At 43.1% G+C, this 22,459-nt stretch overlaps 3 protein-coding genes and 1 long non-coding RNA gene across 6 annotated transcripts; 1 reads left to right on the top strand and 3 right to left on the bottom strand.

Moving 5' to 3' along the window:
• Positions 1-181: 181 nt before the first annotated feature.
• On the bottom strand, positions 182-5,923 carry slc52a2 (solute carrier family 52 member 2). Its single transcript, XM_056416335.1, has 4 exons — positions 5,372-5,923; positions 3,555-4,380; positions 3,320-3,443; positions 182-2,505 (listed from the first exon to the last, which is right to left on the bottom strand). Exons 1-4 carry the CDS (start codon positions 5,499-5,501, stop codon positions 2,290-2,292), a joined length of 1,296 nt encoding a protein of 431 aa, XP_056272310.1. The 5' UTR covers positions 5,502-5,923; the 3' UTR covers positions 182-2,289.
• A 100-nt stretch (positions 5,924-6,023) lies between these two features.
• LOC130195053 (uncharacterized) lies at positions 6,024-10,076 on the bottom strand. 2 transcript variants are annotated; one of them, XM_056416312.1, is made up of 4 exons: positions 9,402-10,076; positions 9,208-9,240; positions 9,024-9,090; positions 6,024-8,747 (listed from the first exon to the last, which is right to left on the bottom strand). In XM_056416312.1, exons 3-4 carry the CDS (start codon positions 9,082-9,084, stop codon positions 6,265-6,267), a joined length of 2,544 nt encoding a protein of 847 aa, XP_056272287.1. In that variant the 5' UTR covers positions 9,085-9,090; positions 9,208-9,240; positions 9,402-10,076; the 3' UTR covers positions 6,024-6,264. The 2 variants fall into 2 exon arrangements, with proteins under 2 accessions (XP_056272287.1, XP_056272296.1); XM_056416321.1 differs by lacking the exon at positions 9,208-9,240.
• Positions 10,077-10,281: 205 nt separating this feature from the next.
• LOC130197167 (F-box/LRR-repeat protein 6-like) lies at positions 10,282-18,141 on the top strand. Of its 2 annotated transcripts, XM_056419720.1 has the most exons (11): positions 10,282-10,326; positions 11,190-11,801; positions 12,863-13,021; positions 13,117-13,180; positions 13,843-13,974; positions 14,612-14,719; positions 14,832-14,945; positions 16,077-16,308; positions 17,122-17,365; positions 17,552-17,722; positions 17,861-18,141. In XM_056419720.1, the coding sequence occupies exons 2-10, from the start codon at positions 11,266-11,268 to the stop codon at positions 17,679-17,681; spliced, it is 1,719 nt and encodes a 572-aa protein (XP_056275695.1). In that variant the 5' UTR covers positions 10,282-10,326; positions 11,190-11,265; the 3' UTR covers positions 17,682-17,722; positions 17,861-18,141. The 2 variants fall into 2 exon arrangements, with proteins under 2 accessions (XP_056275695.1, XP_056275687.1); XM_056419712.1 differs by having other exon boundaries at positions 17,552-18,141.
• On the bottom strand, positions 11,985-13,955 carry LOC130197180 (uncharacterized). The gene is made up of 2 exons (XR_008832396.1): positions 13,867-13,955; positions 11,985-12,975 (listed from the first exon to the last, which is right to left on the bottom strand). It is a non-coding gene; the product is annotated as an uncharacterized LOC130197180 (long non-coding RNA).
• Positions 18,142-22,459: the final 4,318 nt, after the last annotated feature.

Raw genomic sequence — 22,459 nt, 5'->3', positions numbered from 1 at the left:
GGGGACTAGAGGCATTTTCTTTCCTTTGTTTTCTTATGAGTGAGACGCATTCACAGATTTGTGCATTCTGCAAGAGGTGAAAATAGCTGGTGACAAAATTCAGCGCCACAACATTTCACAGGGAAATTGAAGACGGACGAGTTATTACAAAAACTAGAAAGAAAGACAAGGATTCATATAATTGTATTAAAACAAGATCAGTTTGTATTAGATGAACCATGTGAGGCATCATTTGTTGACAGGAAAAGGTTTAGGTTAGTGGGGAATATCAACAGCACTCACTAAGGCAACAACCAGTGAGCTTAGCTTAGCATAAAGTCTGGAAACAGATAATTTATTAAAATCCCCCCTCTCGTGAAACCACAACTCGTCTTAGTTTCACTTTGATTTTTCAGAAGCAAGACAAAATGAGAACTTTAGGTGCTGGTAGATGGATTTTATTTACTTTAACATTTGCATCTCGTCAAACTCTCAATGAAGCACATTTTTACAGCAACATTCCTCAGATCAGTCGCTTTATTGTTCACCAATTATATGTCATAGACTTGATAATCATGTCAACCTCAGCAATTTGACAATCAATAAAATAAAATAATCCTTGAGCTCATTGGCTGAACTCTTCAAACAATCAGTTCTTGTAAAGGCAGCAGATAATTTAACAGCTCGATCTTATTTAATGACGTAAAGAGAGATTCTTCCTATGCAGAGTTCATCAAGTTTATTAAATCTGATGTACGATAGCAGCACGGGAAATAAAAGTTGTACAAAGTATAACACAAGATACTCAATATTATTTTAAAGACTGAGATGACGCAACCCTTTTGGATACCAGCACTGTGAATTATTACGAGGCCCGCTATTGGTCCTTTAAATATGACATAACATTACTGAATTTGGAATGAATAATAATCCAAAATAAAAGTAAATAAACTAGTTTTATAAAACATGAGAATCTAAAGGCTGTGTTTTATAAAAGTTCAACATGTTTCAGGCACATGAATTATTTTGGCATGAAATCAAGTCGCTGCATGAACTGAGTGTTTAACTGGATTTAAATCATGTGCTTCTCTTTGTCAACGGAAGAACTTAAATTATGTTAACAGCGTACCATGGAATTAAAGCAAAGAGGTAGACGAACATTTAAAAATAGACACTGATGAACACTAAAAAGAGAAACACGACGTTCCGTTCTTTATGGGTCGTTAGGCCGGTCACAAAAATTACATTTCAATTCCTACGTCTGAAATGCAGTATTGAGCCGCGTTCACACCAAAAGCAAGACCACATTTTTCACGCAAGTAGATCCCATGAGCAAAGTCATCGTACAGACGCTAATTGTTTGCGCTAATATTTGCTTCAAGTTGAAATATTCCAACTTTGGCGAAAAATGTACTCGACGCCGAGTTGCGAAAGCCAATCAGCGTTGAGCTGCTCCGCCGTTGGTGAATCTAACTGCTGTTCCTCTAATGGAGCTGGAAGCAGCAGACATTCATGAAGAGGAATATATATATATATTAATATTATGAACTCAAACACGAGGGCGTTAGATGTTCAGACGTGTGTGGGATGTCCTCAACAAGTACGAAGCAGAATTAGTGGTGAGTCCTTTATGGTGGATGAAGGAGATGATGACTGTTTCCACGGAGTAAAGCCAGAGATAAGCCCCGCCCCTCACGCAAAAAGCAATAAATGGTCACGCTAGTAAACTCACGTGAGTATTTCGCAACGCTTTTGGTGTGAACGCGGCTTAAGACTTTTATATTATCCTTACATCAGTGGCAGAAAATTGACTTCGACAATAATATCATTAATCTCAATTATTTGGAGGACCATGTGTGTATGTATATATATATATATAAAATAAAAAATAAAAAAAATAAAAATATATACATATAATCCAAAGTAATGAGTTGCTGTGACGGCCTACCTGCAGCAGGAGGATGAAGTCATGGATCGTGTCCCTGAGTACTTTTTTCGCTTCTTTTGGTTTGTTGTGGGAGAAAAACAAATCCCTCAGCTGCTGTTGTTGTCACAGAGATTATATATACCACACAAAGCACTTGTGGTATTACTACTTCATATGTATTTCAGTTCCCCTCGGCCAATGTGCAGCATAACAATGCTCCCATTATCTAGGAATGTTTCCTGGGGCCGCGAGGCCTCTGAATCGGAAGCGGGCCGATCTGGTTCTCCTGGAGCCCAACAACTGGGTTAAAACTGTCATTTCCCATGTCGAATGAGTGGGAACTGTGTCTCCAAAAAGAAAACCATCATAAAAACATCTCCAAGTTATGTGCGGGTGCAGTTATTCACGCATTCCTGAGCCCGCTTGAACACGGGATAGACGTTCACCAGAGGGAACATGGCGAGGGCTCCGATGAGGGAGCCGGCCTGGATGGAGATGCCGCACCACAGCAGGGCGGCGTGACCCGCCTCGTGCAGCAGAGTCCCGATCACCACCTTCATGTAGGAGTAGAGGCCGGTGAAAACGATCCCGGAGACGACCTGTAGGGGGCACAATCAGGGAGCTGAGACACGGTGAACAGGGAGAAGAAGAAAAACACCAGAGGAGGCGTCGGCTTCTGATTGCAGGATCCGATATAACGAATATCAACTGTGCAATACGCTAGAATACGACTAAGTATGTAGTGTGTTTAAAATACATAGAATAGTCAAGTGCAGTATGTTAAAAAAGTATTTTGCATTAAGCAAGCCGGCACGCTTTTCTGGCCATTCTGACCCACAATCCTTTGCAACAGGACACACTTTGAAAGCGCCACTGCAGTAAAGTACTCGAGGTACAAAGACACAGTATTGAGTATTGACGTTGGCTGTTTTTCTGCTGCGTTGTCAGATTAATGTTTCTTAATTTTTCTCGTGTGTCGTCGATAAGAATGTGTTTTATTACCCGGAAAAGATCATCAGAGGAATGTATTGTTTTGGTTTTGGTACCGACATCGAAACGATTAAATGATACCCGGCTTTAGAAATATATGATGATATTAAGACGATATTTAGATGACATTATGATATTAAGACGATATTATGATAATATTAAGACGATATTTAGATGACATTATGATGACATTAAGACGATATTATGATAATATTAAGATGATATTTAGATGATATTTCCGCGCTGCAAGTGAACGCACCATAACTGAAAAGATATAAATGTTTTATTCTTTTATTAAGCTATTGTCTCTCATTAATTTGAGTAATTTAAGGTTAAACTGCATGCTTTGGGATTCTCATTGTTAGTTTGAATACAACGTTTTATCACTTTTTAACGTATGCACATGAATGCATCCCCACTCACCACCAAGGCCACGCCAGCAGAGCTTCCCAAAAGTGGCGGGCAGGGACTGAGGACTGCCAACGCCATGAGGTACGCAGCGAATACGCCTCCTGCTGAAAACAAGAGGCCCAGACCAGTGTAGGACCTGGAGGACAGCAACGGGGCAAGGAAATACATTTAGGAACAAAAAGTCACAGCTAATAAACAGATATCTTACAGATATCTTCAAATGAATCCACGTGTTCAACGTTCTCACCTCAGGACAACAAACATGGCGAGGAAGCAGGCCAGCGGGTTGGCGATGTTGCCGAGGACGACGGAGAGGTGAAAGGCCACGGGCCCGTAGGGCAGACAGGAGAAGCTCTGCACGGAGGGCAGAACGCCGTTGGTGAGGGCGTTGGAGACGGCGAGCAGCGCCAGCAGGTAAACGTTCCGCCGCGTCCAAAACGCCTGCGGCCGCTCCTCCGACGCCGTTGTGCCGCCGTTGTGCAGCGGGTGCGCCTCCTCTCCGCCTTTTGCCGCGTCGCCCGCCTCCTGTCGCGGTGCGTTTTCCGGCGACTTCGTCCGCCTCCGCATCAAAGCCTGGAAGCTCAGAGCCGAGACGCACAGCATGACGCACAGGAACCAGAAGAAGTTCTGCGCCGGAAAGTTCTCCTTCAAATACTCCGGCCGCACCGTGCCGTTCACCGTCGGGCACTGCAGCTTGCCGACGCCTTGCCCCAACGCCACGATGCACGGGAACAAGGCGCTGAGGCCCTGCCCGATGAAGAACGTACGGATGTACTGGGAGGGGTAGCTGAACATGAAGGGCAGGAAGGTGACGTTGGAGGTGCAGCAGACCGTCGACAGCACGAAGGCGAAGAGCAGGAAGAGCAGCGACCTCTCGCCTCCGGCGATCGCGACGGTGTGCGACCAGAAGACGGCGAGGAGAGCGGACGCCACGATGGCCAGCGCCTGGACGCAGTGGATGACGAGGCGTTCGTTCAGGCGCCCCGGAGCGCAGTGGTGCGTGACGGTCACCGCTATCGGACCGACGTTCCCGAACGCGATCAGCACCGAGAGATAGGCCGGCAGGTTCCATCCTGAGACGAGGAAAGACAATTGAATGAAACAATACGGTAAAAAATAACAATACAACGATGTTTTGTGATTGAAAACATTCAGAAATGTTAAAATTATTTTTACACATCCATCATTTTTATTTCCTGCTATTACAACAAGTAAACACAACATGTACATTAAGGAATCTGCTTGCAAGACATGTTTCCTAAATTATTACTGGATTAATTATTCTTACGAATTTCAACTGACAACATGCTTTGTAACAAGTTCAACAGCCGCCAGATAAATGTAGTGGAATAATAAGTTTAATGTATGAAATGCACTAAGGTAACATGACGCGGAGTAAAGTCACAGGAACACCTGCACGAGCTTCTCCTCATGTTACATTCCCTCTCTGGAGAGGAGACTCGTTATTCTGGTTACTACTTCTAGTACTTATTGCACTTGAAGCAAATACATTTCACAATAAAAGTTTTTTCAAAATCTGCATTTCATTTGATGTTTTCGGGTTAACACACTTTTAAATTGCTCAATATTGAAGTCACAATAAATGTTTTATTTTAATTTACTTTGATACCTTTCTGAAAACATTTATTTAAATTGGCTTGTTTAACATAAAGAAGTGTTTATCTACTTTTGGATGCAGACGAGGTTTTTCTAAAATTGACCAATGTTGATTAAAAAAAAAAAAAAAAGGTGCTTGTGATGAGAAAAAGATAACAGGTGTTATTTAAAGGTAAAACAAGTTCGGATTATTATTCTAATTGCAGGTCCGTTACACCCTACTCAACGTCAATATCTGGGAGCCATCACAGTGACGTCACACCTGCTCAAGCTAACGTTAGCTGGGATCAGCGTTCACGTCATATGGAGACGTTACGAGCTCGCGCTAACATCCCATTGTTACGATAATGTCCCAAATATTGACAATTAAATGCCTGTGTTGTGACAAAACATTTGCACTAACAGGCCACATCCAGATAAGGTGGACATGTGTTATCTCTCACTGACCTTCGGGCAGCACGTTCACTATCACCGGCAGCTCGACCCACAGGCTGTTGACGGATATCCAGGAGCCCATGGCGAACAGGGCCACCAGCCCGTGGGTCACCGCCGCGCTGCTCCACCAGCTACCGGACATCGTGCCGCTTACTCCGGCCAAAAGAACTCAACGCTGACGACAAGTCTGGGCGAAGCGGTGACTGCCTTCTTCCCATTCAGCCTGCACTCGCTTGAGGAATGGTGGACCAATTCGCAAAGTTCCCGCCCCCGTGTTGCCTTCGCGTACCCCTCGTAAATGTCGGTGTCGTGGTTTACTCTGTTTGCCTTTTCACTTTTACTGACGTAACGTTTCATTATTATCCAATTAAATGATACACGAGTGAATCATTTGACTCTTTCTTGCCCGTCCATCGATCTATTTTCGTTTCCTGATTGTTGTCCACAAAATCGGTCCCAACACGTAAGTTACTGCAACTCTTTTATGCCGTTTAGTACTCCTTCAGTTTTCCGAGGAACATGAAGGCACCATGAGCTGTGACAACTGATGTGGGCGGGGTCTCAGGGACAACTCATTAAAAACCAACTGTGACAAATGCGAGCCAAGTTGATGTTGAAAGACTGAACTCTTGTCTCAATTATATTAGCAAAGGAAACAACTAAATATGAACAAAGTTGTTTATTCTGTCACATATTTTAAGTCAGCAGTGGTTATTGACTGATCTTGAATAAAAATAAAAATTTTCTTCTCGGCAACAGAAAAAAGGGGTAAACTTTCATTTAAAAAAAAGCCTTATTACAATACAGCACCATGCCCATTATTATTCACGCAATATCAAAAGTATATTAATCAAATTTCATGATTTTCTGCTATCCACTTGTTTATCAAGACGCAATAAAAGCGCTCATGTTCCTCCACTTTCACTCACTGCAGCATCCGGCATGTCCTGGAGCACCGGCTTCATTTGGATCTTTCTGGGCGCCCAAACGAGAGAGTAGCCGGGCTTCAAACGGGGAAGTGAGATCTTCAGCTTGATCACCATTTTCGTGACGTTGCTGAAGACGCAGTCCAAGTTCGGGTCCGTGTTGTTCAGAACCATCTTCTGGTACAAGACCTCACAACGGACCGCTTCCCGTTTCTCGGCTCGGGTGTTGCCGTCAAAGCGCAGCATCATCTTGTCGACTTCCTGCTGCGACTTACACGGCCCCCCGTTTCTGTTCACCGTGGCGACTATGTAGTCCCTGTCCATGTTCTCCTCTTCGGGTTCCTTTTCTTTCTTGACGCTCTTCATCGACGGACCGGGCTCGTCCCGCTGGTCGGTCCCGTGTTTCGCCCGCCAAGCGCAAGAATCATCGGAGCTGCCGGCGGACGAACCGGATGGTCCGCCGTCTTCCTGAGAGCTTCCCGGGTTCTTGCGCTTGGAGAACTTTTTTCTGTCGTCGGGCTGCGGCCGGCTGGACGGATACTCCGCCATCAGCACGGAGAACGTGCAACTCACCAGACGCAAACTCAGCTCTGGCGACGGGACGGTGGAGAACATTCCCCCGGGCAGGAAATCCTTGAGGTGTTCCTCGGTGACGGTCGCAATCACCTTCACCGTCTTCTTCAGGCACGCTCTGATGAGCTCCCTGTTGGTGGGCCACTGGCCGCAGAACTGGAACACTCCGTCGTAGGTTTTCTCCTGCGACGGGAACTGCTGGAACACGTCCGCGGCCCCTTCGGGTTCCAGCAGCGTCGACGGATCTTTGGACCAGTCGAGGAACTTTTGGTAGAGGCGCAGCATGTAGTGGCTGAACCGAGAGTACTCGGCTCCGCTTCTCAGCAGCTGCCAGTACGGGCCGAGGATTTTGCAATAGACGACGGCCAGGACGCACACGAGGCTCTGGATGGCGGGGTCGGAGGCGTCGGCGGCGACGCACTCCAGAATCACGTTGGGGCACTCGTCGTTGTCCATCGACAGCAAATCGGAGAAGAAGGGCGCCATCTCTCTGTGGTGGTGGACGAGACCCGCCGCCGATTCAAAGTAGCCGGTGAATTCATTCGACTGATTCACTGAAAGCCTGGAGGGGTTTTGCTTTTCCTCGCAGAAGGCGACCCAGTGACTCCTGTAGTCCGGCGCGCCGGGGACGCCGGCGGGCCTCACCACGTCGCAAGCCATGTGGATGTAGCGCGACGTGGCGCTTTCGGACAGATTCACAAAGTCCCTGAATTTGGGGAGCTTGTCGCGGCCGAGCTCCTCCCCCGTCGACAGGACGATCTCTTTCTCGAAGTTCGCGACCTGCCGCTCCACGGCGTCGTGCATTGCGACGAGGAAATTGGCGTTGTAGTTTAAAAACACCACGGGGTAAACGAGCGACACTTCCTCGCAGACGGCGTCGAGTTTCTTCTCGAACTCCGCCATGGCCGGATGCTCCTTGCACGTCAGGGCGTACTGATTTTTGAGGAGGTCCAAGCAAACCTGGCCGCACGTTTCGTTCTTCGCGCCGTACATGCGCGACAGCTTCTGGACCGACACCATGGCGATGTCGAGCAGGTTCAGCGACTCTTGCTTTTCACCCGAGGTCGTTTCTTCTTCGCTGTTGGATTCGTCCGAATCGTCTTTTACGACCACTTTCCTCACACGCTCTCCGTTCACCTCGAAATCGTCGTCCTGCGTGATTTCATCGCTCTCGTATTCCTCCTTGACGGTAACTTTTTCGTACTCTCTGGTTCCCTCTCGTTTCATGCGTTTCTTCACGATCAATTTCGCCGTCTTTCTCCGCACCAGTTCAAAGTGGCTCTGGCGCAGATGTTCCATCGCCGCGTTCCTCCTGCGACTCCTCGTCTCAGAGTTGCGGTAATGCAGTTTCAACTTTTTTATCTTGGACCTGAGGACTTTATACGCTTTTTTAATGTCCCCATCCTCGCAGAACTCAGGGTTGAAATTCCGAAGCCACGTGACTAAAACAACCGGCGCGATTCTCTCCCTGGTGACAAAGTTGCTCAACTCGAGAATCAAGCCGTTGGTGACCTCGACCCACTGCGCTTGGGCCGAAAAATCCCTCATTTCTAGAAGATGCTGCCGCTCGACTCCGATGCTGTCGCATATCGGGCCGACAAAGTTAAAGTTGGCGTACGATTCGAGGAAGGCCAGCCTCGCGTCACTCCCGAGGCTCAACGTCGTTGCGATGCCGCTTTCAATCAAACGGCGAAAGTCAGCCGAGTGATGGCTGGGGAAGATTTTCATGAGCCAATTGAGAATGGCGATCCAGGGGAAGTTATTGTCCTCTCTCATGAGTCCTACTTGAATTAAAAGTCTGTTCTTGCATGGTGCCTTTTCCAGCTCGAGCCCTTCTCCCAATTGAGGACCGATGAAGTCCGCAACAAGCTTCCAGAAGTACTCGTCTCCTGTAAAAACAAAAAGTTGGAACGTGAGGAGAAAAGTAGTGCACGGAGAAGGTCGCTGAAACACGGTGCGATCGTACTGGATTAAATATGTATTTGTGCTTCTGGGAAAATGACAATGTAACCACTGAAGATGCAAAGTTTGCAGTTAGTATAGGGGGTGCGCTATAAATATACAATAATGCAAAAGGAAATATAAAAAATAAAGTTCAGTATTACATGTATTTTGTAGATAGTTAGGTTCTAATAGCATCGTTACTACAAGGCTGTTTTACTTACTCAGATTATCTTCAGGTAATGACGCTTTACCACAAAGCGAGACATGTTGGCCCTCCTCCATTGTGTACTGGTTTAAAAAGTGGGGACAGACAAAGAAAAACAGTTGCAATCTTCAGCATCGAGAAGCAAAATGTAATAGTTAATTTGTGTTTTTGATGTCCACCATCCCCATTACATGCCTTACAGTTAAGGACAGCTATATTTTGCTTTCGATCTCCTAAAGCAAAGGGAAACAAACACATACCACCACCGAAGTAAGACCATAATAATAAGTAACATTTCCTTATATTTTTACGTCCCTGTTTCATATAGTGTGTGTGTGTGTGTGTGCTCCTGAATGAGCGAAGAGGTGAAACAGAAGAGGAACAAGTGTCCTACTTTCAGTGTTGTCCTGGTGAATGCACCCCTGCAGACAAAAGGCCTCCCGTTGGCACTAGTGTGCACAATGACATCACAGTGAAGACAAACTCTTTTCCTTCCCTGAAAATAAGTTGTAGATGTATTCCATCAATTAACTGGTCGCTCCAGATTACATTAATGTTGCTAAATTGATCTAAACACTCTCGCAGTTTACTCGGTGCTGTTGAATTGTATTGTGTTGAAAGATGTTCCTTAAATGTGGTCCACACTGGGTTATTTAGATATTCCTCATTATCTGTACTCATCAGAATCAGAACCTTTTATTGCCACGTATGTTTTTACATACAAGGAATGCGTCATAGCGGTTGGTGCAACATTGTATAATAACATTAAAACAATCAACAACAATCATGCACGAATAATAGTTTTAATTTATTTTCATAATGAATAACAGCCCAACACAATCAATGTGGATCACTGGCGCTAACGATGTTCATAACGTGACATAATGCGAGCATTAAGGCGACCTGTGCATGCTAATGTTAGCCTCTTCTGGAAGCCACTCGGAAGTGTTTGTAACAACTTTGCCTGCACACTAAGCGACACTACTCCGTGAATAACAACAGAGCAGAAGCGCCATGCTGCATGCTGTAGCTTTTACAAATCAATTAAAATGTAGGAGCAGTAGAAATGTTATTTAAAAGCGTAACATTCTTACCCGTAGACTACACCACCGTGAAACTCTTCTTCGTTCCTAATCTGCACAACACGGCGTGGTGAAGTCAAAACAGAACAGTGGACTCGTCAGTGATTGGATAGTTTCATGGAAGGCGGGCTGTAGTCCAGGTTTAGACCAATCACAGAGGGGATGTGAAATGCATTGTGAGTTTCCTGCTGAGACCTTAGCTGGAGGCTGCGAGCCTCCTCGGTAAACTAGCAGCAGGTAATGCAAAATAGCAACATAGCACACTTTTTTTAATTTAAGGAAACATAACTTTTAATAGTATTTATTGTTAAAGTGCCAACAGTTGCTATGCCATTGTTCTGCTAGGTTTTGTGAAGCTACATGGCGACTAATTGTACCAGTAACGTTAGCTTAGTTGACGTTAACAGCCTATTTTATTATTTTAGCTCACTGCTAGTTAACACACTAAGATTACCATGCATTGATGATGTGATGTGTATATGTTTAGTTTGTATTTAACACCTTATAAAACGTTGTATTATCATGATGTATTAACTAACGCTAAATCTTGACTGTTGGGCTTCCGTTTACAAACAATCGGGGATGCGCACGCATGTTTCAAAACAGAAAACACATCCGAATAAATCTATTTTAATCTAATGTATATCATAAGTAGGATTCTTTCCTGTTAATATAAATAGCGATTATATGTTAAGTTTTTATTTAACGCTGTAAAACTTTGTATTATGATTTATTAACTAACGCTAAATATTTAATGTTTGGGCTTCCGGTGTAAACAATCGAGGTTGCGCACGCACCTTTCAAAATAGAAAACACATCCAAAAACAACCAAGTTAGTGTGTAAGACGTAAACTTGTCTTCGTGCTCCATTATCAAGATTGTTTTAATACCCTAAAAGTTAGTAGAATTCTAACGTGTCCTAGAACCTCGTTCACAAACGGTCTGCACACGTTACACATGACATACTGGAAGAGTGCAAACAACTCCACTGTTTATCATTATATTGACACTTTTTTTTATAGTTTCACTAACGCAATAATGTAAAAACGCTCTCACATTCTAAGAAATACAGACTGATCGTATTCTTCTTTTATTTCCAGATGCCGATATGTCACTTCGCCGCCAATGTCTGACTTTCTTTAAATATAGCTTGAGATAAAGAATAAATAGCGGACAATGGACTCCCCAGAAGCGGTGGCTTCAACCCACAGTGAAAGAAGAGAAGACACAGCGCCAAGCACATCAAATACATCTGGTCAAGGAGAAGATGGACCAACGAAGCCAAGGAAGGCATCGTTGAAGAGGACCAATAGTAAGCCTACAAATGCAAAAGCCAAGAAGCCTAAAAAGGCCAGAGCCTCCAGGCCTGCCCAGCTCGGCTACACTGTCCATCAAGGGGAAGACATGCTTCTCGTCATATCGAGTTCTACTTCTCAGTACGCTGGTTCAGCCTGGAAACCCCCAAAGAAGGGAGGCAAAAAGAAGAAGCTAAAGGGAAAAGCAAAACCGATAAAGAAGACAAAGACACAACGCACTACTACAACGCCTAAACTGGCGAATAAGCCAGTTGCAAAGGAAACAGAGGACACTCGTTTGTTTGTGCCACAGAAAGCTACAGACCACAGGTGGGGTGAGAGTCTTCCTGAGGAGGTGCTCATCAGTATTTTTCAGATGGTGGTCGTCCAAGATGGTGCTGTACCATTTCTCTGCAGGTAATACACATATCTGATCTGATGATTCTTGAATATTTAAAAATTAGAGCTTTATATTATGACCTCATTAATATAAAGGGCATAAGAATGGTAGATCCTTCCTTTATAATATCGCCTGTCGACTTTCAGCGGAAACACATTTTGAGTGTATGATCATAGCTTTAAAAAAATGATGTCCAAATGAATGATTCCACTTATTGTATTTCAACTGTAGCAGAGTAAAGTTCAGTCTGCGTCAACAATGGAAACAGCTTTACACATTTCATTGCATTGAAAATCAATTTCATGTCATGTGTGATTCTTTGTACATCAACGAGATCATAATCACGACTGCAAATGATTATTACTTTCAGAAAAATATTGTTTGAATTGCAGATTAGTTTGTAAATTAATCATTTGGCCCATCAAGTTTCAGAATGTCAATCAGTCCAACACCCAAATTATTTCAATCTACTAAAATAGAAGAAACAAGAAAACCAGAACACATTCAGCCTTCAATACAGTTATTAATGTTATTTTATGAGTATCATTATGTCGTCACTTTTCACTCTTGTTTTGGGACTTTTGGGTATTTCCTGGAGTCTGTACGTTCTTCCGTTTATCTCAGGAACGCCGTGAGGGAATGTTCTTCACATTTGGCTCAAACGTCCACCTGAACTCAAGGATGAACTGATTAGAATTTCAATTTTGGCCATAATTCATATGCTAACTATTTATTTATTTGAACAGGGACCGTACACATCAATCAGTCGAAGGCTAAGTTTCAACCGTAGTCCCTGTGGCCAGATATTACAAGGCTTCACTAATGGAGAGAAAGATTATCACAGAAACATCATAAAAAAAGCAATAAACATACAGGTTATGATCAAATACTGGCCTCATCATAAAATCCTAAAGAAATCATAATAAAAAAAACATCAGAAATGATAATTTGACACCAATAGGATAACTTAATATGGTAATTTGTCGTGGATGTGAACTGCAACTTGACTGGTTGGCAGAGGCTCAGCGGTGCGGCGCTGACTCTGGCGTGGTCACTGCGGTGTGTGTTTCCGGTGTAGGGTGGGCAGAGTGTGTCGCCTGTGGAACGCGGCGGCCTCCAGTCCCGTGCTGTGGCGTAAAGTGACTGTCGGTCACTGCTGGATCGCCCCGGGGAAGTCCCAGCCCCCTAAAACTGAGAAGAAGATTCAAGACACTTTCAACTGGCTGGCACAGAACAGGTCTGTATGATGTAGTGTGTGCTGATCTACCCGTCTTATATTTTGGATATCTTAAAAGTAGAGTACGAGTATAAACTGCACTTCTTATTCTCTAGGTTCTCTCAGCTCCGAGACTTCTCTCTCTGTCACTGGTCAAAGAACGTCTCCTATGCAGTCGAGGCAAGTAGAGACTAAGATATCTGTCCTTTTCAATCTACGACTTTATACGCTTCTGAACTGAGAAGATCGGTTATTTAGATGTTTCTTTTATGTTTTATCCAAAAATATTTGCTGTAGAATTGCATTTGTTATTTTTCATTCCTGACAATGAAGCTAAAGAATATATATATCTTGTTTACAAATGTTCATACTTTAACTTGGGTTTAGGGAAATTATAATCTTTTAACTACAAGACAATGAATCAAGAAAATACAAATAATATATAATCTGTTGATGAATCAATCATGAAAGTAGTTAGTATATGTATTTATGTATGTATGTTTGTATGTGGGTGCGTATGTACAGTGGGTACGGAAAGTATTCAGACCCCTTTAAAATGTTCACTCTTTGTTTCATTGCAGTCATTTGCTAAAATCAAAAAAGTTCATTTCTGTTTTTTTCTGTCCAGATGGGGAGCTGAGTGAAGATTCATGAGAAATAAAATGAACTTTTTTGATTTTAGCAAATTGCTGCAATGAAACAAAGAGTGAAAACTTTAAAGGGGTCTGAATACTTTCCGTACCCACTGTATATACATGGGTATGTGTATGTATACTGTATACATGTGTAAACTAAATATCGTCTGATTAATAATATGCTTATCTGCTTATGTTGTGATGTAGGTTGTGTCTCAGTTCTGCCCTCACCTGCGCTCCCTGAAGCTCTCGTACTGTACGGGCCTGACGGCGACAGCCTTCCACACACTCGCTCTGCACGGCCGGTCTCTGCAAAGCATGAATCTCCAGTATTCAGAGGTACATCGAGAACCAGCTCAATTGTTGTCCTAGTTTCAAGGTAAAACATGTTGTTGGTGTTGGTGGTAGATTTATCCTAAAATGATCTGCAGCCGTCGGCTTTAAACCTGACCGCTTCAGGTTAAGAGCATTTATTCTTTTATTCAGGCAAACTTTATTTATTCAGGGTTCATGTGGAGCAAATATGAAGCAAAGTAATTTGTTGTCAAATCAAGTCACCGGTTAAGGCTGTGGGTCAGTGGTTAGCAGGTCAGTCTTTCAATCAGGGGGTTGGTGGTTCAATCCCCGCCCAAGTCGATCTGTCCTTGAGCAAGACACTTAACCTTGATTTGCTCCCTGTAGCTGTGTCTACGGTGTATGAATGTATCATTTTAACGTGTCTTTGAGTAGCTTAGAAAGTGCTATATTAATTAAATGGATTATTATTAAGTCAAGTCAGTAGTTTACACTAGTTGTGTGTGTGTGTGAGTGATCTATGTTTTTGTCTATTAAAAATAAATGAAGGCTCAAAGGAATATAATCGCTAAATAATTCATAGTTATTGTCCAATTTGATGCACCAGTCACCGTTGTCTATCTACCACCTGTTTAGGTTCATATGTAATTGATAATTTGTATTAAATTATTTGCTGTTGTAGTTCCAGGTTGAGGGACTGCTGGAGTACCTCGAAAATCATGGAGGCCAGATCAAGCAAATTTTGTTCACTCATGGACTAAAGAATGACAGACTTCTGACTGCCATCACCGTAAGCCCCGCCTCCCTTTTCTCTCCTCGCTGAATGCTTTATAAAGCATGTATTACACGAAGCCAGAGCTCCGTAGGACGGATGATTCATTACATGGTATTTGTCTTTTCAGAAGGGAAACTGTCCTGATTTGGAGTTCCTGGAGGTCAACACGAAGCTCGACAGTAAAGATTGTGAACTTCCCATTTGCATCCAGGCACTTCAGATGGCATGCCCTAAACTCAAGGTAACAATCACTTTGTTCAGTTTCCTTCATAATGTGTGATCATTGGGACAATATGTAAATGTTACAGAATTGTGTGATAATCTTTTTCGCAACTGTATTTTTGTTTCTTTGGAGGTGGATCACTGCGAACTAAACTAGAACGGGCACTCGGTAGAGCGCATACCTTCGCATATCACAAGATTGGACATTGAATTATGCACATTTTGGCACTAGTTGCATGCCAATTGGATACAAACTGACCATGCTATGGTAAAAAGAAGATTTTGACCTTTTCTTGACCTTGACCCGATTGATCCCAAAATCTAATCAAATGGTCCCCGGATAATAACCAATCATCCCACCAAATTTCATGTGATTCAAGAAGATTTTGACCTTTTCATGACCTTGACCTTTGACCCAATCAATCCCAAAATCTAATCAAATGGTCCCCGGATAATAACCAATCGATTCGGTTTAATGCTTTTTGTGTTATGCGAGTAACACGCATACAAATAAATAAATAAATGGCGATCAAAACATAACCTCCGCATCTTCAATGCGAAGGTAATAAAGTGACTCCCATAAATAGCACTGTAACCGGGTCTTGGCTGTCACAGGTAGGTTTCCCCCAAGCACCAATGGACGAGCTCACTCAATGATATTTAGTCATATCTTTTATTCCACTGCAGACTGCGCCTCTGCTCTCCTCTCTCGTGCCTCCATCCCCACGCTGCCTCATATAGAGCAGACACTCGTCAGCTGATCCCCTGCAGCTGAGGCCAATTAGGCCTCTTCCCAGCACCTGTTCCCTGAGCCACTCCCACACAGCTGAGCCTCACCCATTGGTTCTCAAACTGTGGGGCACGACCCTCTAGTGGGGCGCCAAGGCATTACAGGTCGGGCGCAAGAGGAAATGCTGATCATTTTTAAAATCCAAATTATGTATTGAGAAAATAACCGGCAGATGCATTGATAGGTATAATCAATAATTGCAGCTATATGTTCTATCTAGTGATACTTTGAGAACTTTCCGTGTCACGTGACAATGAATCAGTTCGCTGTATGTGTGCACCATGTTTTCACATGAATCTTGTTCCATCTATTTTCTATCTGTTGTAACTTGTTCTACCTCTTTGTTGTTCTTCCCATCAGACCTTCCGGATGCTGAATGTCAGACCTCTGCACAAGACGATGCGTAATGGCGCTGACTCGCCGTCGGGCTTCCCGTTGCTGGAGGAGCTGTGCATCGCAACAACCTCCTATTCATACATGACCGACAAAGACTTGTGGGACATCCTCTTTGGCTCCACCAGGCTGCGGGTGTTGGACCTGCGAGGCTGTTCTCGAATCACACCATCCGGTCTCACCACACTGCCCTGTCTCGGTAGGACGAAGTCATGCAATCTATCCTTTAACGTTGCAGAATTTGGAGATGTTAAGTGACTTAAGTATGATTTTAAAATGTGACCTAATTTGGGGCTCCTACTCGCATTTTATTCACAATAACTTGGGTGTTAATTTGGGGCTGCTCTTCTTTATTCTTGATAGATTTCAGCTCTTGTACAAATATATATATATATATATATTATATATACACTACCGTTCAAAAGTTTGGGGTTACTTAGAAATGTCTTTATTTTTCAAAGAAAAGCACTGTTTTTTCAATAAAGATAACATTAATCAAAAATACCCTCTATACATTGTTAATGTGGTAAATGACTATTCTAGGTGGAAACGTCTGGTTTCTAATGAAATATCTCCATAGGTGTATAGAGGCCCATTTCCATCAACTATCACTCCAGTGTTCTAATGGTACATTGTGTTTGCTAATCGCCTTAGAAGACTAATATCTGATTAGAAAACCCTTGTGCAATTATGTTAGCACAGCTGAAAACAGTTATGCTGGTGATATGAGCTATACAACTGGCCTTCCTTTGAGCTTGAAGTTTGAAGAACAAAATTAATACTTCAAATATTAATCATTATTTCTAACCTTGTCAATGTCTTGACTATATTTTATTTTCAATTCATTTGATAAATAAAAGTGAGTTTTCATGGAAGACACAAAATTGTCTGGATGACCCCACACTTTTGAACGGTAGTGTATATATATTTATTATTTACTAATAAAATACCCAGCTGTGTTCATAATATTGGTGATCTGTGAATCGATGGTACCTACCTTTTATTTTGCCAGAGCTTGAGTGTCTGTTCTGGGGTCAGTACTTCAGCAGCAATGTCGGGTTGCCATCACCGAAGAAGGGGCTTCACATGTTGACCGAGAAGTGGAGTCGCACGCTGCAACAGCTCGACATCGCAAACCAGCTCTTCGCCGAGGAGGACTTGGAGATGGCGATGAGTCACCTCGCTCACGGCACAGAGGCAGATACTCTTCGCTCACTAAACCTGAGTGGGACCAGGATCACACCGCCGGCCCTCAGGTACTCGATGAACAGTTAACCCTCCCCATTCAAATAAACTATGAACCAACACTTTTAAAAAGACAATCTGCAAACAAGCATTTCCAGTTGTAAATCCTGAAGCTGGTTTAGCGTTGTCATTAGCTCATTCAAATTCTTAACTCATTATCGTCATTAAAACATGCCGTCCGTCCTTTATTTCTGCAGGCCGGTCGTCGGCCAAATGACTGCTCTCAGCTACCTCAACCTTTCATCCTGCCGTTATCTTCCACGAGGACTGAAGAGAATTTATCGTGGCCACGAGGACGTTCGCCAGCTGCTCGACAAATTGGAGTAGATGTCACATTCATTTGGTTCCAAAAGTAGTTCCAGGCTTAGGTGAATGCCTTAAAACACGCCTCTTTGTGAATCACGTGGTTATGATGAAATGTTGTTTAGATATTTTAAATTTACTTGTAAATGTCTTTTTATATATATGTGTACCATACGCATAAACAGTTGATGTTACTGTTCTAGAAAGCAAGGGTGTGGAATCCACTGAGAACCTGTTGCTGCTCTATTACTTAATCCAAGGTAAGAGCACGGTCGACTCTACATGTAGCTGAAGGGGTGACATTGACATGTTGCAATTTAATACATTTATATGAATTACCTTAACTGTTAATTTACAGGGATATTTAGTTGTGTGTACCCAGGTTTCTTGTCTTTCTTCTTTTTTTAAAATACATTTTTACACCAAGTTACAATGATACCAGACAAAATAAATATTTGACATTAAAAATGAATATTCAAAAGGTTGTGATGAAGTTTGTTGGCTATTGTCTTTCCACTAGAGAGTGCTGTACACTCGAGGTAAATGTACAGAAGGAATCAGTAAGAAAAGCTTGACTAAGTCCAGCTTCAAGGTAAAAGTATGCTCAGCTGAATCATATCTAGTTCAATCAGTGTCAAAACAGTGCATTGATCCCACCCACACATTACATGACAAAACATTATAAGTAAAATAAGTAGAGCTGTCAATCGATTAAAAAAAATTAGCTAATTAATCGCACATTTTGAAATTGCGATTAATTAATCGCGATTAATCGCGCTTAAAAGTTTTTTCCTTCTTTTTAAAGACAAAACTTCACACAGAGCTGTGTTTTCAAAGAGGCTCCTACATATACAGTGCCAGCGAGGTATTTAATATCGTGGATGATAAATTGTTTCTTCAGTGAAACATCAGATTTGTAAAAAAAAAGAAGTATATTGAGACCCCATTGGTCCTGTCATCTTTAACATTGAACAGCAGCAGAACCAGTGGCCTTGATAACTGACTGACATTCACATATGTCACGTTAACCCTCTGGAGGCTGGGCTCATTTTATACATTTTACAAAATAAATTAAATTCACCGTTTAAAGTCTTTTGCATGTGACACACCCCCACGTGTTATACATCAAACATTCCAGAACAATCTCAGCTCTATTCAATGAGGCTCATTTTCCTCGCGCCGTGTTCTCTGCTCTCTGACTGACAGGCTGCTATAGAGCCTAACCTGTGAGGTGGGAGGTCCTTTGTGATTTACTGAGTGTTCATTGGTTGTTTTTTCCCCAAAATGTTGACAGACAAACGGATTGACAAATCACGTTGAAGGTTTCGTGTGACGAGTTCTTTCCGCGCCGCGTCACCCGACACGTCGCCCCTCCGTTCCTCTGTGTATCAGAGGGGGAGACGGGAGGAAGGAGGAGCAGGAGAAAACCTATGAGGGGCCGTGAGGGACATTATTCAGAATACCCTCACACACACAACTGAAATGCTTTCACACACACTACTGAAATGCTCTCACACACACACACTAGTGAAATGCTCTCACACACACTACTGAAATGCTCTCACACACACTAGTGAAATGCTCTCACACACACTACTGAAATGCTCTCACACACACTAGTGAAATGCTCTCACACACACTACTGAAAAACTATATGCTTACACACACAACTGAAAATCTCACACATACTAGTGAAAAGCTCTCACACACACATGATATGAAAAGCTCTCATACACACATATAAAAATTTCACTTGAAACGGAAGGCATTTCACTTGCAACGGAAGGTGCAGTGTTGCCAGGTCCGCGGTTTTCCCGCGGCATTGGGCAACTTTTGAAGTGTTGCCGCGGGTTGAATTTTGTGTCTGCTGGTTCAGGTAGACCTATTTTGCATGCAAATTACATGAATATCTTTCAATAAAAATCCATATTTTAAATGAAATAATTTATTTATACCCAAATCCTACCATAAACTGCTTTTAATGCTGGCATACTAAACATTTGGTGTTACTTTGTAGATATTACAATACATTTGGCAATGATAGCAATGCTGTTGGACTTTAAAAGCAGTGTATATGGTTTGGCACGGGCATATTTTGAGTTCTGATATTGGGCTGGTTTTTGGGCTGGTTTTATTGGCCATTGGGCTGGTTTTGTCGCACAGACCTGGCAACCCTGGGAAGGTGTTTCAGTTGAAACGGAAGGTGATCAAGGATGGCAGATCAACAATGTGCTCAACAGCCCTTAAGCAACGGCGTTACTAAACAACATATTGGCCTCAGCGGAGACCATCAGAACACTGTCTAATGCCTCAACTGTTCGGCAGCAGCCGGTGTTACACCTACTGGTTTTCAAACCTACTGGTTTCCCTACGCGTGCGTTGTGTTCTCTTCACATCTGCAGCGGGGCTCTGTCTCGCTCACCAGATTCGTCACACATTCACAAACATATTCAGGCATGAGAATCCCTCACCTTTCGGCGAAATTCGCCGTTTTGAAACCAAAATAGGTGACTTGCGTGAATCTTGTAGATCCGAAGAGTTTTTGTTTTGGGATGGGGGGGGTCAATCGGCCGGCCGGCGTTTATGAGATTGGAGTGGGACACGGAGAAAATGTGGAGTGGTGCTCTTCGCAATAAAACATCTTTGATGGGACGTGTCGCATCTCGGCCAATCAGCGTCAAGATGTCTTAAGCGTTTGGTGGTTTAGGTTAGCTTGAATGTTAGCCGCTACAGCTGCTGCTGTCGCGCTGCACGGTGGAGCGATGCTAACAAAGTACCCGTACATTAAGAGCGATGTGATTTAGCATATCTTTAGTGTCGACACTTCATCAAGAGAGCGATCAGAGCCGCGCTGCTCCGTGTCACGCTGTCCGCACAGCGCTCAGCGAGTGCCGTTAAGTGGCGGAATTTTCGGCTTTAAAAAAAAAAAAAAAAAAAGATGCCAGAAGTGAAATGTTTAAGTTCAGTCTGTAAAGTTGTGTAACTCTACAGCTGCTCATCCTGATGAACTCTGTATCCTCTGGTCAGATACAGACTAACGGCCTCATAGTGGATCATCAATGCTATGATGGCTCCATGTAGTTTCATTAATATCTTGGAGGCTAATACTAATATTACTGCCATTTGTTAAGTGTTGAAAAAGTTGGTAAAAAGTGAACCATACAGATATTTTATTTATTACTATTATAGATAAATATACCAGTGTCTTATTTATGGTATGCTGTTTTTATGGTATTGTATCATGATATTTATGGCAGGTAAGATCGTGACAACCAGGAAGAGGCAGAACAGACTCAAGGACCAGACTCAAGGAACAGAGTCAAGGAACAGACTCAAGGAACAGAGTCAAGGAACAGACTCAAGGAACAGACTCAAGGACCAGACTCAAGGACCAGACTCAAGGACCAGACTCAAGGAACAGACTCTAGGAACAGACTCAAGGAACAGACTCAAGGAACAGAGTCAAGGACCAGACTCAAGGACCAGACTCAAGGAACAGACTCCAGGAACAGACTCAAGGAACAGAGTCAAGGAACAGACTCAAGGACCAGACTCAAGGACCAGACTCAAGGAACAGACTCCAGGACCAGACTCAAGGAACAGACTCAAGGACCAGACTCAAGGACCAGACTCAAGGACCAGACTCAAGGACCAGACTCCAGGAACAGACTCAATGAACAGACTCATGGAACAGACAGACTCGAGGAACAGACTCGTGGCTCAGCAGACTTGAAGACTTGTTCACGCCAAAAAAAAGAAGGAAGTTGGTTCATGAATGACCATATTATACACAATATTACTTTTATTATAGGCCTGATCACTGACTTGGTGTCAGAATGGAGGACCTATAGATTATCATACAACGTCCAACATCGATGTTCGTGGAAGTCACCAGCACCCGTCCCGCCTATCCTTCTCACCTTTTTCACCCCTGACCCGTTTTCATGCCTGCATATTGCTGGAGATCTTCAAGCCACCGTTCATATCCATTTCGGCGATTACGATTGTATAAGTGAGCAGTGCATCACAGCCACGGATGAAGAAATACATTTTCGAAAAAATAAAAATGAATAGATCGCCCGACCTGGTTTCGATCTCTTTCACGCAAAAGGAGACTGCACTCAAAGACATGCAGTCTGTGCGCTGCGCCACCAGATATTAGTTTCTGCTTAAGTAATTTATATATTGATCCATTAAGTCGAAGGGATCTGAAACAACTGGTTACCTTGAGCGGATATGTACACTTTGAAACATGTTTAGCGATGCTTGTTCGCAACATAAGAAATGTGACTTATCGCCGAAATGGATATGAACGGGGCCTTGAAGATCTCCAGCAATATGTTTGTGAATGTGTGACGAATCTGGTGAGCGAGACAGAGCCCCGCTGCAGATGTGAAGAGAACACAACGCACGCGTAGGGAAACCAGTAGGTTTGAAAACCAGTAGGGGTGTAACACCGGCTGCTGCCGAACAGTTGAGGCATTAGACAGTGTTCTGATTGTCTCCGCTGAGGCCAATATGTTGTTTAGTAACGCCGTTGCTTAAGGGCTGTTGAGCACATTGTTGATCTGCCATCCTTGATCACCTTCCGTTTCAACTGAAACACCTTCTCAGGGTTGCCAGGTCTGTGTGACAAAACCAGCCCAATGGCCAATAAAACCAGCCCAAAAACCAGCCCAATATCAGAACTCAAAATATGCCCGTGCCAAACCATATACACTGCTTTTAAAGTCCAACAGCATTGCTATCATTGCCAAATGTATTGTAATATCTACAAAGTAACACCAAATGTTTAGTATGCC

The sequence above is a fragment of the Pseudoliparis swirei genome, chromosome 1 (assembly GCF_029220125.1).
Source record: "Pseudoliparis swirei isolate HS2019 ecotype Mariana Trench chromosome 1, NWPU_hadal_v1, whole genome shotgun sequence".
Lineage (NCBI taxonomy): Eukaryota > Metazoa > Chordata > Actinopteri > Perciformes > Liparidae > Pseudoliparis > Pseudoliparis swirei.
The sequence above is the reverse complement of the archived record's forward strand: the minus strand, read 5'-3'. Positions and strand labels throughout refer to the sequence as shown.